Source organism: Panthera onca, chromosome A1 (assembly GCF_046562875.1).
Source record: "Panthera onca isolate mPanOnc1 chromosome A1, mPanOnc1 haplotype 2, whole genome shotgun sequence".
In the NCBI taxonomy this organism is placed as follows: Eukaryota; Metazoa; Chordata; class Mammalia; order Carnivora; family Felidae; genus Panthera; species Panthera onca.
The window spans coordinates 148,125,274-148,139,154 of record NC_138339.1 but is presented as its reverse complement, the minus strand read 5'-3'; the positions used below and the strand labels follow the sequence as shown (position 1 = coordinate 148,139,154).

Below are 13,881 nucleotides of genomic sequence, written 5' to 3'. Positions count from 1 at the left end.
AAATATCAAAGGGAAGGAACAGACAGGCTCTTGAAATGTTTGACATTAACTGGATTCAGTTAATGAAGAGGGGTGAATTTGATGAGCACATTGGAAAAGCATTTAAACTTCTTTCTGACTTGACATGAAATGTTGACAACATCAAAGACAACATGAAGCTCAGAATATTACCCCTGCAATAAGTAAGAATGTCTACAGGAACTGTTACTGAGTGTTCCCAATTCAGAGAGCGTTTAAAATCAGGCTCTGAGAGAGAAAACTTGAAATGCCCTGAAATCCATATCAGAAAACAAACTGGATAGCAGTGTCTCCAGATTTGATCATCTCAGTGTTCCCATTACACCACCAATAGTTTATCTAAATTATCAATAATTTAAAAATGAAGGGGAGCTGGGTAGCTCAGTCAGGTAAGTGTCAGGACTCTTGATTTCTGCTCAGGTCACGGCCTCACGGTTCATGACATCGAGCCCCACCTGGGGCTCAGCACTGACAGCACAGAGCCAGTTTGAGATTCTCTCTGTCCCTTTCTCTCTGCCCCTCCCCACCTCAAAATAAATAAATAAACTTTAAAAAAAAATAAAGAAAATATTTCCCTCAACCTGCTCAAACCAGGATTAGCAAGCTGTCACACACAGACCCATGCTTCTTACCACCTGGTTTCCTCCCCTCCCCCACCAACAGCTTCATTAAGATGTGATTCACATTTAAAATCACCAGTTCATGGTTTTCTGTGTATTCACAGAGTTGTGCAACTATCACCACGATAAAATTTTAGAATATTGTTGTCACTCCCCAAAGAAGCCGCGTACTAGTTAGCAGTCTCTCTGGTTCAATCCTCTCCACTCAGCCTCCACCACAGTCCTGAGCAATCACTAATCTACTTTCTGTCTCTGTAGATTTGCCTCTTCGGGACATTTCTTATAAATGGACTCATATAATATGTGTCCTTTGTTCCTGGCTTTCTTTAATAGTACAGCATTCCTAAGACTCATCCGCGTTGTAGCGTCTATCTGTGTTGTAGTGTGTGTCCGTACTTTATTCCTTTTAGTGGCTAATAATCCATTGTGGAGATAACACTGTGTTTTATTTATCCATTTATCATTCGATGGGCATCTGAATTGTTTCTGCTTTTCAGCTTTTATGAGAAATGCTGCTATGAACGTTCCTGTATGAGTTATGGGTAGATACGTCGCTTTTCTTGGATACGTACCTGGGAGTGGAATTGTTGAATCTTACCGCAGCTCTCTGTCTCACGTTTTGCAAAACTGCCAGACCAGTTCCCAAAGCAGCTACACTTTTTTTACATTTGAGCTAGCATTGTCGTGAGGGTTCTGATTTCTCCACATCCTCCCTGGAACTTGTTGTACTCTGTGTTTTTCTTGGATGTGGATGTGAAGTGTTACTTTGCTGTGGTTTTTTGTTTTGTTTTGTTTTTTAGAGAGTAAGAGAGCATGTGCATGCTTGCATGAGTGGGGAAGGGGCAGAGGGAGAGACAGAGCGAGAGAGAGGGAATCCCAAGCAGGCTCCACACTCAGCACAGAGCCTGATGCAGGGCTCCAACCCACAAACCATGAGATCATGACCTAAGCCGAAATCAAGAGTCAGACGCTTAACGGACTGAGCCACCCAGGCGCCCCCTTACTGTGGTTTTGATTTCCCTAGTAATGTTGAGCATCTTTTCACCATGTGCTTAGTGGCTGTTCATATATATATATATACACACACAAACATACACACACATATATGTGTGTGTTTCTTTTGGGGGGATAGATGTCTGTTCATTTCCTCTGAATATTTTCTAATTGAGTTATTCATCTTTCTATTATTGAGTTATAGGAGTTCTTTATATATTCTGGATACAGGTCCCATATTGAGGTTATCAGATGGATCATTTGCAAGCATTTTCTCCCATTTTATGGGTTGTCTTTTCAATTTCATGACAGTATCATTTGATGCACAAAAGGTTTCAATATTGGTGAGGTCCAATGTATCGGTTTTTTTTTTCTTTTGTTGCCTGTGCTTCTAGCGTTGTATCTAAGAAATCATTGCCGTTAGGTCAAGAAGATGTATTTCTGTGTTGTATTCGGAGTATAGTCCTCACATTTAGGTTTATGATCCATTTTCAGCTGATTTTTTTGTGTGAGGTGTGAGATAGGGATCCAATTTCATCCTTCTCTGAGTGTGGATTTCCAGTCATCTCAGCACCATTATCAAAGAGACTTTTCTCTTTCCATTGAATCATCTTGTCATCCTTGTTGAAAACCAACTGACCACATGTAAGGGCTCATTTCTGGAATATGCATTCTGTTGCATCAATAGATTTGTCTTTCCTTGTGGGAGGGGCACATGGTCTTGATTACTGTAGTTTTGTATTAAGCTTTGAAGTAGGGAAGCATGAGTCATCCTACTTTGTTCTTTTTCTTTTGTTTTTCCTAAAGATTTATTTATTTTTGAGAGAGAAGAGTACAAGTGGGGAAGGGATAGAGGGTGGCAGGTACAGAAGATCTGAAGCAGGCTCCACACTGATAGCAGTGAACCCGATGCGGGGCTCAAACTCATGAGCCGTGAGATCATGACCTGAGCCAAGTCTGATGCTCAACTGACTGAGCCATCCAGTTGCCCCTACTTTGTTCTTTTTCAAGATTGTTCTGGCTGTTCCCAGTCCTTTGAGCTGTCAGAATGGCTAGAACCAAAAAAAATAAAGAAATAACAAGTGTTGGTGAGGATGTCCATGTCAATTTTAGGAGCAGTTTCTCAATTTCTGCAAAACTCCAGTAGGGATTTTGATAGGATTACATTGAATCTAGAGTGTCGACATACTAACAGCCTGACCCATAAAATGGGATGTCTTTCTTTTTATTTGGATCTTTATTTCAACAGTGTTTTGTAGTTTTCAGTGTACATATTTTGCACTTCTTTGACTCCATTTATTACTAAGGTTTTTTTTTTCTTTTTGGTGCTATTGTAGATAGATTTTCAGTTTCACATTCAGTTTATTCATAGAATAAAATTCACGGAAATAACAATTGATTTTTCTATATGGATCTTGTGCCCTGCCATCTCACTGAATTTCTTTATTGGATCTAATAGTTTTTTAACAGATTCTTTAGGAGTTTATATAAGATCATGTCATCTGCAAGTAGAGATAGTTTTACTTCTTCTGTTCCAGTCTGGATGTCTTTTGTTTCTTTTTCTTGGCCACTTGTCCTGGCAAGAACTTCCAGTACAATGTTGATTAGAAGTCTTTTTTTTATAATTTACATCAAAATTAGCTAGCATATAGTGCAACAATGATTTTAGGAGTAGATTCCTTAGTGCCCCTTACCCATTTAGCCCATCTCCCCTCCCACAACCCCTCCAGTAACCCTCTTTTGTTCTCCATATCTAAGAGTCTCTTATGTTTTGTTCCCCTCCCTGTTTTCACATTATTTTTGCTTCCCTTCCCTTATGTTCATCTGTTTGGTCTCTTAAAGTCCTCATGTGAGTGAAGTCATATATTTGTATTTCCCTGACTGACTAATTTCACTTAGCACGATACCCTCCAGTTCCATCCACATAGTTGCGAAAGGCAAGATTTCATTCTTTTTGATTGCCAAGTAATACTCCATTGTATGTATGTATATATATATAGGTATATATATATATATATATATATATATATATATATATATATACCACATCTTCTTTATCCATTCATCCATTGATGGACATTTGGGCTCTTTCCATGCTTTGGCTATTGTTGATAGTGCTGCTATAAACATTGGGGTGCATGTGTCCCTTCGAAACACCATACCTGTATCCCTTGGATAAATACCTAGTAGTGCAATTGCTAGGTCGTAGGGTAGTTCTGTTTTCAGTTTTAATGAGGAACCTCCATACTGGTTTCCAGAGTGGCTGCACCAGCTTGCATTCCCATACCTACATCTCTCCTACCAACCAACGTGCCAGTGGTAAATTCCCGTAGAAGTCTTGTTCCTGATCACAGGGAAAGCATTCATCCCTTCATGATTAAGCATGATGTTAGCTGTGTGTATTTCCTCGATGTCCTTTAGCAGATTGAGGAAATTTTCTTCTGCTCCTTGTCCTGTGTGTGTGTGTGTGTATGTGTGTGTGTGTTTTCAGGAAAGGATGTTGGATATTGCCAGATTTCTTTTTTTGAGTCTTGCAGCAATCATACAGTTTGTTCTTTATTCTGTTAATATGGTTTATTACATTGATTGATTTTCAGATGTTAAACCTGCGTTCCTGGGTAAACGTCACTTGGTCATGGTGTATAATCTTTTAATATGATGTTAGATTTGGTTTGCTAGGGTTTTGTTGAGGATTTTTCCATCTGTTTTCATAAGAGATAAAGGTCTTTGTCTGATTTTGGTATCAGACTAATGCTAGTCTCAGAGAATGAGTAGGGAAATTTCTTCCTTTTCTATATTTTGGAAGAATTTTTAAAGGATTGGTATTAATTTTTCTTTAAATGTTTGGTAGAATTTACCAGAGAAACCATCTGGGATTGGGCTATAATTTGTGAGAAGTTTTAAATCACTAATTTAACCTCTTTGCTTGTTATTCATCTGTTCTGATTTTCTATATCTTATTAAGTTGGTTTTGGTAGTCTGTGTTTCTTCTAGAAACTTCTAGAACTTAAATTATTCTTTGGTGCCATTTGCTTTCAGCCTGAATAACTTCCTTTAGTATTTTCTTACGAGGAATGCTGCTAGCAACGAAATCTCCTTGTTGCTGTTTGTGTGGGAATATCTTTTTCACCTTTATTGTTGAGAGCTAATTTTACTGGTCATCCTTGATTAACACCACTGCCTCTGGCCTTCATTATTTTGTTTTTAATATTTTTAAATTTTTTAATGTTTATTTATTTATGAGAGAGACACAGGTGAGTGGGGGAGGGGCAGAGAGAGAGGGAAACACAGAAACTGAAGCAGGCTCCAGGCTCCAAGCGGTCAGCACAGAGCCCACATGGGGCTTGAACTCACAAACTGAGAGATCATGACCTGAGCTGAAGTGGGACGCTCAACCAACTGAGCCACCCAGGCGCCTCTAGTAGACATTCTTGAATAAACATTTCTCTATTTGTTGTATCGACTTTAGAACAATCTCCAGATACTTTGAGTGGTTGTTAAAAAACAAAAAAGGATTTTCACCAGTTACGTGGTTATCTTACTGAGGAGAGAGTTCACCCGGCTCCTCACAGGTCCACTGTAGATGTTTCTGTTTGCTGCCTGTTTTTGTAAACAGAGTTTTATCGGAACACAGTCCATTCACTTATCTGCTGTCGGTAGCCGTGTTCATGCCCCAGTGGCAGAGCTGAGTAGTTGCAACTGAGATCATGCAGCCAAAGTAGCTACTGGCCCTCAAGGAAAAAGTGTGCTGAGGCATGGCTGCGTTATCTTTCTATTCTCAATACGGAAAACAGTTCCGCTACAAAATGACATCTTGAAACTGGACGACAACCGGGGTGCCCGGGGTCTGTTCGGCTCCTGTTCGTGAACCTGCGGTCCAGGTGTCCTGTGAAGAGGGAATGGACGAGTGTGCCGTCAGAATTTCAGGAAAAGGAGGCGCCTGGGTGTGGGTTAAGTGTCCGCCTCTTGGTTTTAGCTCAGTTCGTGATCTCATGGTTTCCTGAGTTCGAGCCCCGCATGGGGCTCTGTCATGGGGCTCTGTGCTGGCAACGAGGAGCCTGCTTAGGATTCTCTCCCTCCCTTGCTCTTTGCCCCTCCCCCACTCACACTGTTTCCGTCTCTCTCAAAAAAAAATACTAAAAATAATTGCAGGAAAAGTTATGAAAAGTTGTGACAGTCAGTGAATCTGAAAAAAAATCATTGTTCTCTGCTTCCGGTTGTTTGTGGTACTGGACCCTTTTAAATTTTTAACTTTTTGTGATGGCTTTTCTTATCCTAAGTCAGTATTCCATTTCCTATCTGATTTAGTATTTTAAATTTTGTAATTTTTTTTCCCTGAAATGGCCCTGAATTACATAAGCGTCTTCCCCGTGGCAGGCTGGGGAGTGGTGTGACCAGATTCATGCTGTGGATTTGTGTTCTCTGAGCTCAAGTGTTCTATTCACTGTATTCCTGAATTTTTAGCATGTCAGCTTGTCAACTGACCTTCATTTCCATTATATGTCCTTGAAGTTGCCTTTTGTACGTAAACAAGTAGATCCTGTATGTCTCTGGAGTCACTGGCTTGACCTGCCAGTTGCATCTTTATGAAAGGGCCTGGTGTGGGCTTCACCTGGGGACATGGTATGGGGCAGGCTCTGGCGGAGGGGACAGCAGGCTGGACAGGATGTTGAGGATGGCTGGGAGACCAAGGCGGTGGTCGGGGGGAGGAGGGTGTCTTTCACCTCGCTGCACCTCCTGATGGGGTTCTGACTTTCTAGGGCGAGTAGGGTCTGCTCTCTCTCAGAACCTCTAGAGCCAAACCAATCTCAAAGGAACTGCAGGTAGAAAGGTATGGGGTGTCTGAGTGGCCCTGGAGTGGTGGGTCATAGGAGTGACCTTCTTTCTTTCAGCACTGCTTTAAAGGACACTGCATCTGGCTGACGCCTGACATTCTCAAACGGGATGGCAACTGGGGCGCCTGGAGTCCATTCGGCTCCTGCTCACGCACCTGCGGCACAGGTGTGAAGTTCAGGACCCGCCAGTGTGACAACCCACAGTGAGTTGGCCGCGCTGTTTCGCGCCTTCCCGTGTGGTAGCTGAGGTCCCCAAGACCCCTCCCTGGCTGACCCTGTCCTGCAGGGTTCCTATGGCTGCACACCACTTGTGCAGAGGGTGTCCTCCTCACCATTCATGGGACAAAGCAGAGACTCCTAGAGGAGAAGGTCATGCAGCCTGCAGTGGCCGAGCCAGGCCTAGAGGCTTGGAAACCTGGTCTCCAATTCTCTGGCCAAGGGCCATTCCCCCAACCTGGCCCACACCCTCTTCTAGACACCAGCTTCCTCTGCCCTTCTTGGTCAAGGGCATGGAGTAAGGTATCATAGAGACAGGGAAATGGGCATAAGGAGGAGGGCCCTCTCGGGCTCCAGGATGCTGGGAGCCTGAGCAGGGGAGCCGCTGTCTGCAGTCAGGCAAGAGGCAAGGTCAGGGACATGCCATTGCAGGCATGTATGGTGCAGATCGCCTAGGGAGGCTGCCCCTGGGGTCTGCCAGCTCCCACTCCCAAACAGGCTCCTCCTCCTGCCTCCCATGCATACCCAAGGCCCTGTGCTGTGTTGTCCTCCACCAGGGTCCTTGAATCTCCCCCGTTATACCCCCACTCTGTGAAGATCTCTCAGGTCTGTGCCCTTCCTTATTCATGCCCCACCCCTCCTCCACCTTGCCTCACCCATGGTGATGTGCCCATGGGCTCCTGCAGCTCTGTGAGGCTCGGGGTGCATCAGTGAGCCCCGAGCCTCAGGCAGCCTACCTTGTAGGTTTATTGTGGGTGCACATACAGTAATGTGAGCTGAATCCCTCCCCCTTCCACGTAGACAACAGTTCACTCAGGTTTCCGTCTTCCCAGGGAGGCCCTGCTGCTGCCAGGGGACATGTGGCTTTTGTCTCTTTCTTTGGCCTTTTCAGTATTTTAAAGATCTCACTTCTCCTGAAAATACAACAAATCTGGAATTTCACGTAAAAAAAAAAAGAGAGAGAATCTTATTTCCAGCTTTCAGACTTTCAAAGCTTCCAGCTTTCATTGCAACACCAGGCCCAACTACAGGCTAGCGGTGAATGGCTTCTGGAGCATCCAGACTCAGCCATCTTCACTCACGTCCTCCACCCACCTGGACCCCCTCAATGTTTGGGGGTGGGCCCCAAACCCTAAGCCTGAGTCCTAGGCTCATCACCCCTCTCTGGGTTCTACCATGGTCTCAGCAGGAGTTGCATATGACTTTATGTACATCTGTGTTTTTCTCAGGGGCAGGTGTCTGGCTTCACATCATCTTCTCAAAGGAGCCTGTGACCCCCAAATCTAAGCCCTGCAGGTCTCTGAGGCCTGTCCAGACTCTGGACTCTGCAGCATTTCTGGTTGCTCTGGTTGGCCAGGCCCTGAATTGGCCCCTGGGGTGCCAGAGGGGGACAGCAATCTAGGCTCTGGGGAGAGGGGTCAAGTCCACATTGGTCAGGAAGGGACCCACGACCTGGAGTCCAGCATTGGAAAAGCCCAAACCTCAGGGTCACCTGTGCTTAGGGCCAGGCACTCCAGTTGGTGCTTGGAGAACCCTAAACCTCATGCTTCTGACTAGCTCCTACCCAAGGGCTTCAGGCCCCATCCTGGTCAGGTGCAAAGTACCCTATCCCCAGCTCCTTTCAAGCACCCCTGCGGCTACTATACCTGCCTCGGGATGAGATTCAAGATTGACAAGACAGGAAGTTAGAACCTCAGAGGCCCTGGGGTGCTGGGTGAGGACAGCAGAGTTTCCGTCCCCTGGCATGGCCCTGGGGGCAGCTCACACAGGCTCAAGGCTAGGGAGGGGGGTTCCACGTTCTGTCCTTCTCCATCTGGGCACTCGAGGGAATTTTTACCCCTCTGGCTGCCCCAGCCTCCTTGGTGGCAGCAAGGGACAGGGCAGCAGTGACAGGAGCTGTCTGCTCACACAAGCTATCATGCCCGGAGATTAGCCAACCCCTGCCTGGTGCCAACACTCCCTCCACATCAGTGACTGTCAGACAGCGTGGATGCCTCGGCAGGAACTATGAAAACTGTTTACATCACCATCAGTGGGGGACCCGGGTAGCTGCAGGGGGCCAGAGCACCTCAGAGCCCCTGGGCTCCACACAGCCTGTTTGTCAGCACCTCAGATGGGCCCCACAGGCCTCCCTTTCATGCATTCTCCAGAGGGTGACTGTCTGTCCTTGTGGCTCCCTGCACTGCTCCACAGCTTTTCCTAAATACTGGGGCCAGCGTGAAGACACCTGCACAGTTCACAGCCAGCCCTGCTCGCTGGACCCAGTGCCTCTCTGTCACCAGCTCTCCCCACTTGTGACTGCAAAACCACAGGCAGTCTAGCATCTGACTCTTTGCTTGTTCTTCCTCCCCGACCACCCCTGAATTCTCCAGCTCACTTTCTGGTTCAAAGTTAGCGTCGGTTTCCGTTGGAGTCAGTAGGCCTCCTTCTTGCTGTTTCCCAGAGAGTCGCTGGGAACTGGCTTCCCACACCTACACCCCCTCCCGGTGATGCCCTCATTGGTGTCCTTCTCTGCGGTCCCATCAGTGGCCTTGGTGTGAATCTCAGAGCTGCTCCTCCTTTTCACCCTCCCCATCCAACACTGAGGTTTCTTGTTTCTCTCCCCACACATTTCTTGTATCATTCTTTCCATGGACTTTCCTCCAGAACGTGGCATGCGAGGAGGGCCCTAGGGGAGTCCCTTTTGTTGTCCACTCTGCTGTGCCGCACGTGGCTGCACTTACCACCCCGCCACATGCACAGAGCATGACCTTTGCCCGAGTCTCAGGTAGGACCTCAGGTCCTGCCATGCCTGGCAGATGGCGGCCCTGAGGCCCCCAGCTCCTCTGGGGGTGCAGTCCACCCCACTCCATCACCCCGCCTGCCAGAGGCACCTGCTGGCCCCCAGCCAGAGCCTTTTCTGATCGTTGCCATGCGTGGGGCCAGGCTTTGTGGATGAGCACTGCTTAGAGTCTCTGCAGTGGAGGAAAGCCAGTGAACCCAGTGTCCACTGCATGCCTGACCCTTGTTGAGAACTCGTGCGCAATTGTGCGGTTTCAGATTCTCTGGTTTTGTGCGCGATTCTGCCCGGCTGTGAAAGAGACTCCCCCAGCTCCTCCATCTTGAGATTAATGTCCCAGTAATGGCAGAACCTTAGCCAGTCAACATCCCACTGTTGGTTCATAGTCATGGCGACAGGAGCCGAGGGGTGGGAGGGCGCCCTGGGGCCCAGCTAATGCTCCTGTGACAGGGCAGGGCTGGGTCCCGTCACTCTGTGGAGCTGCCCCCCCCCCCCACACACACCTGAGACTCTACCTCTCCTCCTGGTGGCACCGAGCTGCAAGGCTTTCGCTTTCTTTCCCAGCCCAGCCAACGGGGGTCGCACCTGCTCTGGCCTTGGCTATGACTTCCAGTTGTGCAACCCCCAGGACTGCCCTGACACCCTGGCTGACTTCCGCGAGGAGCAGTGCCGCCAGTGGGACCTGTACTTCGAGCACGGTGACGCCCAGCACCACTGGCTGCCCCACGAGCACCGGGATGGTGAGCCCCCAGAGACAGGGCCAGCGGGTGCTCAGCTGCTGGGTCCGGGGCACTGGTGGGGCACAGCTCACACCGTCCTGTGCTGCTCATGCCACCATGGGCAAGCCACTGGCTATGCCAAGCTATCAGCGGAGCCCACCCTGACCGCCGTAGCTGCCAGGGCCAGTCCTGGCATTTTAAACTTACAGCTCCAGTTCCTTCTGGGCCTTGGGCAGGGGTGGGCGGGCGGCGGACACAGGCCTGCTGTGCTCTCTCCATCACCCGTGTGTGTGTTACCCCAGCCCAGCGCCTGCCACAGGCCCAATTCATACAGTCCAGAGAGTGGGTGCCAGAGCAGACAGGGCCCCCCTCTTGAAGGGGGCATGCAGTCTGGAGGGAAAGGCTGTCAGAGTCTCTGGGATCAGCGCCAACATCAACCTGGCTCTGTTGGGAAAAGGTCTTCCCAAATGCAATAGCCCAGGGTCAAAGGCCCCAAGACAGACACACCAGGGGGGTTGAAGCCACCTGCCCCCTTTCGCTTTCTGCCCCAGTCCCAGGGGCAGAATCCTAAGAAGACCCTCGAGAGAGCTTCTCCATTGCATGGTGCTTCTCTTGAGCAAACCTGGGAGGAAAGCGAGGGGTGCAGCCAGCCTGCCTCACCAACACCCCACTGCTTCCCTTCCAGCCAAGGAGAGATGTCACCTCTACTGCCAGTCCAAGGAGACCGGGGAGGTGGTGTCCATGAAGCGTATGGTGCACGATGGGACACGCTGCTCCTACAAGGATGCCTTCAGCCTCTGTGTGCGTGGGGAGTGCAAGGTGAGGGCCGTGAGGCCAGCGGGGGGTGGGCATAGCTCAGGGTATCAGCTTTGTGGGGTTATTGGGTGGTCTGAGGCTAAGCGTGCATAGTGTCAGAATCAGCCTGGAACAAGGCACATCCTGGAGGTAGGACTGAGTAGGCACAACTGATTGTAGGGTCACAGAGGCTGACTTCCTTCTTGTCTTGCTGAGAGATGAGATCTGCAAAGAAGTCTCCAGCAGAAAGCTTGGTGGAATACCACAGGCACCCCAGCCAAAGGGGGTGAGGCCAGAAGAGCAAGGAGGTGGGGTACGGGGCCACTGTACCTGTGCCCAGGGCTTCTCTCCACCCACATGGCGCCTTAGCCCACTGGAAAGGAGGCTCCTGTCTGATGCAACGGCTGGGCGGCCAGGCTTCACAGTCTGCTCAGGTGGTGAAGCCAAATCCTGAGAAACAGAGAACAGTGTCTCCTTAATTCCCGCAGGGTTTTCATTAATGGAGGTGACTGAGTGACCCACAGAGAGGTCAAACCTTTGAGGAAGAGTGTGTTACTTATGTTTCCTGAGGGAAACTATGCAGGGCCACATGGGGAAGCACCAGATTTGATCGGGAGGTAGAAGGGAGTGGGGGCAGCTTAAGCCAGAGTTTTTACTGGTGCTTCCTTAGGAGAGGCAAGACAGAGCAGGAGAGACAGTTGAGGATTAGTATGAATAATCCAGGTAGGTTCCGGGCTGTAGGGGTGGTCCCTAGTTTCTTGGTGCCTGGCCTTAGGATGATTTCAGGCAGGGGAAGGATCAGCTTGTTGCGTGAGAGGCAGATAAAGGGAGTGATTGCTGGATTGTTGGTTTACCTATGAAAGGCGTGCCCCCACACCAGCCCTTTGCTGTTTCCAAGAATCAGCGTGAGGGAGGGGCGGCCTCTTCCTAGCCAGCATGTTCTTAAAGATGTCAGAGCACAGTTAGAAGAATTTCAGAAACATGACTAACATGAGCCATGAGCATCATGCACAATCGAAGAACAGACTTAAGTATTTCATCGATTAATGGAGATTTTGAAGGAATAACAGTAGGATGATAGATTTTTGCATCACTTGAAATATATATATGTCCACATATATATATGATCATATTGCAAATGTTAGAAAACAAAGGAGACAGAAGGACTGGAACCACACAAAAGTCGTGGGCAGCAGTAAGATGAAATACCGAGTCCTCACAATACATGGGGATGTGCAACCCTTCTTCTGAAAGAATCTCATACTGGGTCAAAAATAATATCCAGGGGCGCCTGGGTGGCTCAGTCGGTTAAGCGTCCGACTTCAGCTCAGGTCATGATCTCACGGCTTGTGAGTTCGGGCCCCGCGTCGGGCTCTGTGCTGACAGCTCAGAGCCTGGAGCCTGTTTCAGATTCTGTGTCTCCCTCTCTCTCTCTGACCCTCCCCCATTCATCCTCTGTCTCTCTCTGTCTCAAAAGTAAATAAACGTTAAAAAGAAAAATAAAAAAAAAAAATATCCAAGTGGATGCTGTTAATTAGGGAATATCCAAACGCAATGACTCAGGAAGGTGGAAAGTGAAATGACAGCAGAAGACGTGTCAGGAGAATAAAGATGTACGCGCGTGCGCACACACACACACGCACACGGAGCAGGGAATGAAAAAAGTATCAAGGATTAAGCGAGGCCCGTGGGGTCATTTTGTTTTGATAAAGGGCGTAGGCCGCTACCCTGAGAAAGTAATAGCATGCTACCGAATAGGTCACCCAAAAATGGCACTGAGAGAGGCAGAGATTGAATTAGCTAACATCTTTCCTGATCTGATGACTCACACATAGGATTTCATCACAAATGGGGAGGGAGGAAACAGCACCTCGTTAGCTCTGCGCCCCTCCCTGTGTGACAGATACCCCAGCACCTCTACCAGTGTCTCCCACCCCGTCTTGAACCGAAGCACAGTCCAGCCGAGAGACCTCTCTGGGCGTGGACTTAGCCGGCAGCAGCCTCACAAAGCCACTCAGAGACATGAGCCATCCCCAGCCTGAGCGGTTAACCCTGGTAGGATCTCAAGCGAGATTTCAGGCCCACATGAGGACCGTGGTCTTCGTTTGCCATTTCTACTCTGTTAACCCTTTCTACTCTGTCCCCGTGTCATTCTCCCCGCTAGCTCACACCACTGAATGTCAAAACAGTGTCTCCTGAAGGTCTGTGGACACTTGTCAGACATGGAGGCTCCCCGAGCCGGGGATGGCGCTCGCCTGGGCCTGGTGGTCGTGCCACCTGATGAGCCGACTGGCAGGTGCCCACAAAACTGCTCCTCTAGATGGCAGGCAAGGGCCTTGTCCTGTCTGCTGTGATTATTAGACAGACCTTGGTTTCAGAACTAGCAAAAGATGGGGAAATAAATGTGTCTGAGAATTAAGCAGATAAAGACAAGCCATTTTAATATCTCTCAAGTTCTGACAGATCAAGCAGTAAATTTATTCTGTTTTCCTTTTGCTCACCTTCTGGGACTCTCACAACAAAGTCTCAGTTGGAGCAAGTCCTTTAAAATGTAGCATGCTGCTTCCATTTTTCCTCTGTCCAGATAGCCTCCTTCCCTTCCAACCAGCTGAATTTCTAAATTTTTTTAAGTTTATTTATCAATTTTGAGAGAGAGAGAGAGAGCTGGGGAGGGGCAGAGAGAGAGGGAGAGAATCCCAAGCAGGCTGTCAGTGCAGAGCCCGACCGACACAGGGCTCGAACCCACGAACCGTGAGATCGTGACCTGAACCAAAACTAAGAGTGAGACACTTAACTGACTGAGCCACCCGGGTGCCCCTAACCAGCTGAATTTCTTTTCTTTTCTTTCTTTCTTTCTTTTTTTTTTTTTTTAACCAGCTGAATTTCTAATTCGTGTATTGGGTTGT

At 48.3% G+C, this 13,881-nt stretch overlaps 1 protein-coding gene across 1 annotated transcript in view; it reads left to right on the top strand.

Annotated features, from left to right (window-relative positions):
• ADAMTS2 (ADAM metallopeptidase with thrombospondin type 1 motif 2) overlaps positions 1-13,881 on the top strand; it is a 243,032-nt gene that overhangs the window by 205,250 nt on the left and 23,901 nt on the right. Inside the window, exons 11-13 of the mRNA XM_060636396.3 lie at positions 6,524-6,669; positions 10,026-10,201; positions 10,866-10,999. Coding sequence (XP_060492379.1) covers positions 6,524-6,669; positions 10,026-10,201; positions 10,866-10,999 — 456 coding nt within the window. The remainder of the gene's footprint in view (positions 1-6,523; positions 6,670-10,025; positions 10,202-10,865; positions 11,000-13,881) is intronic.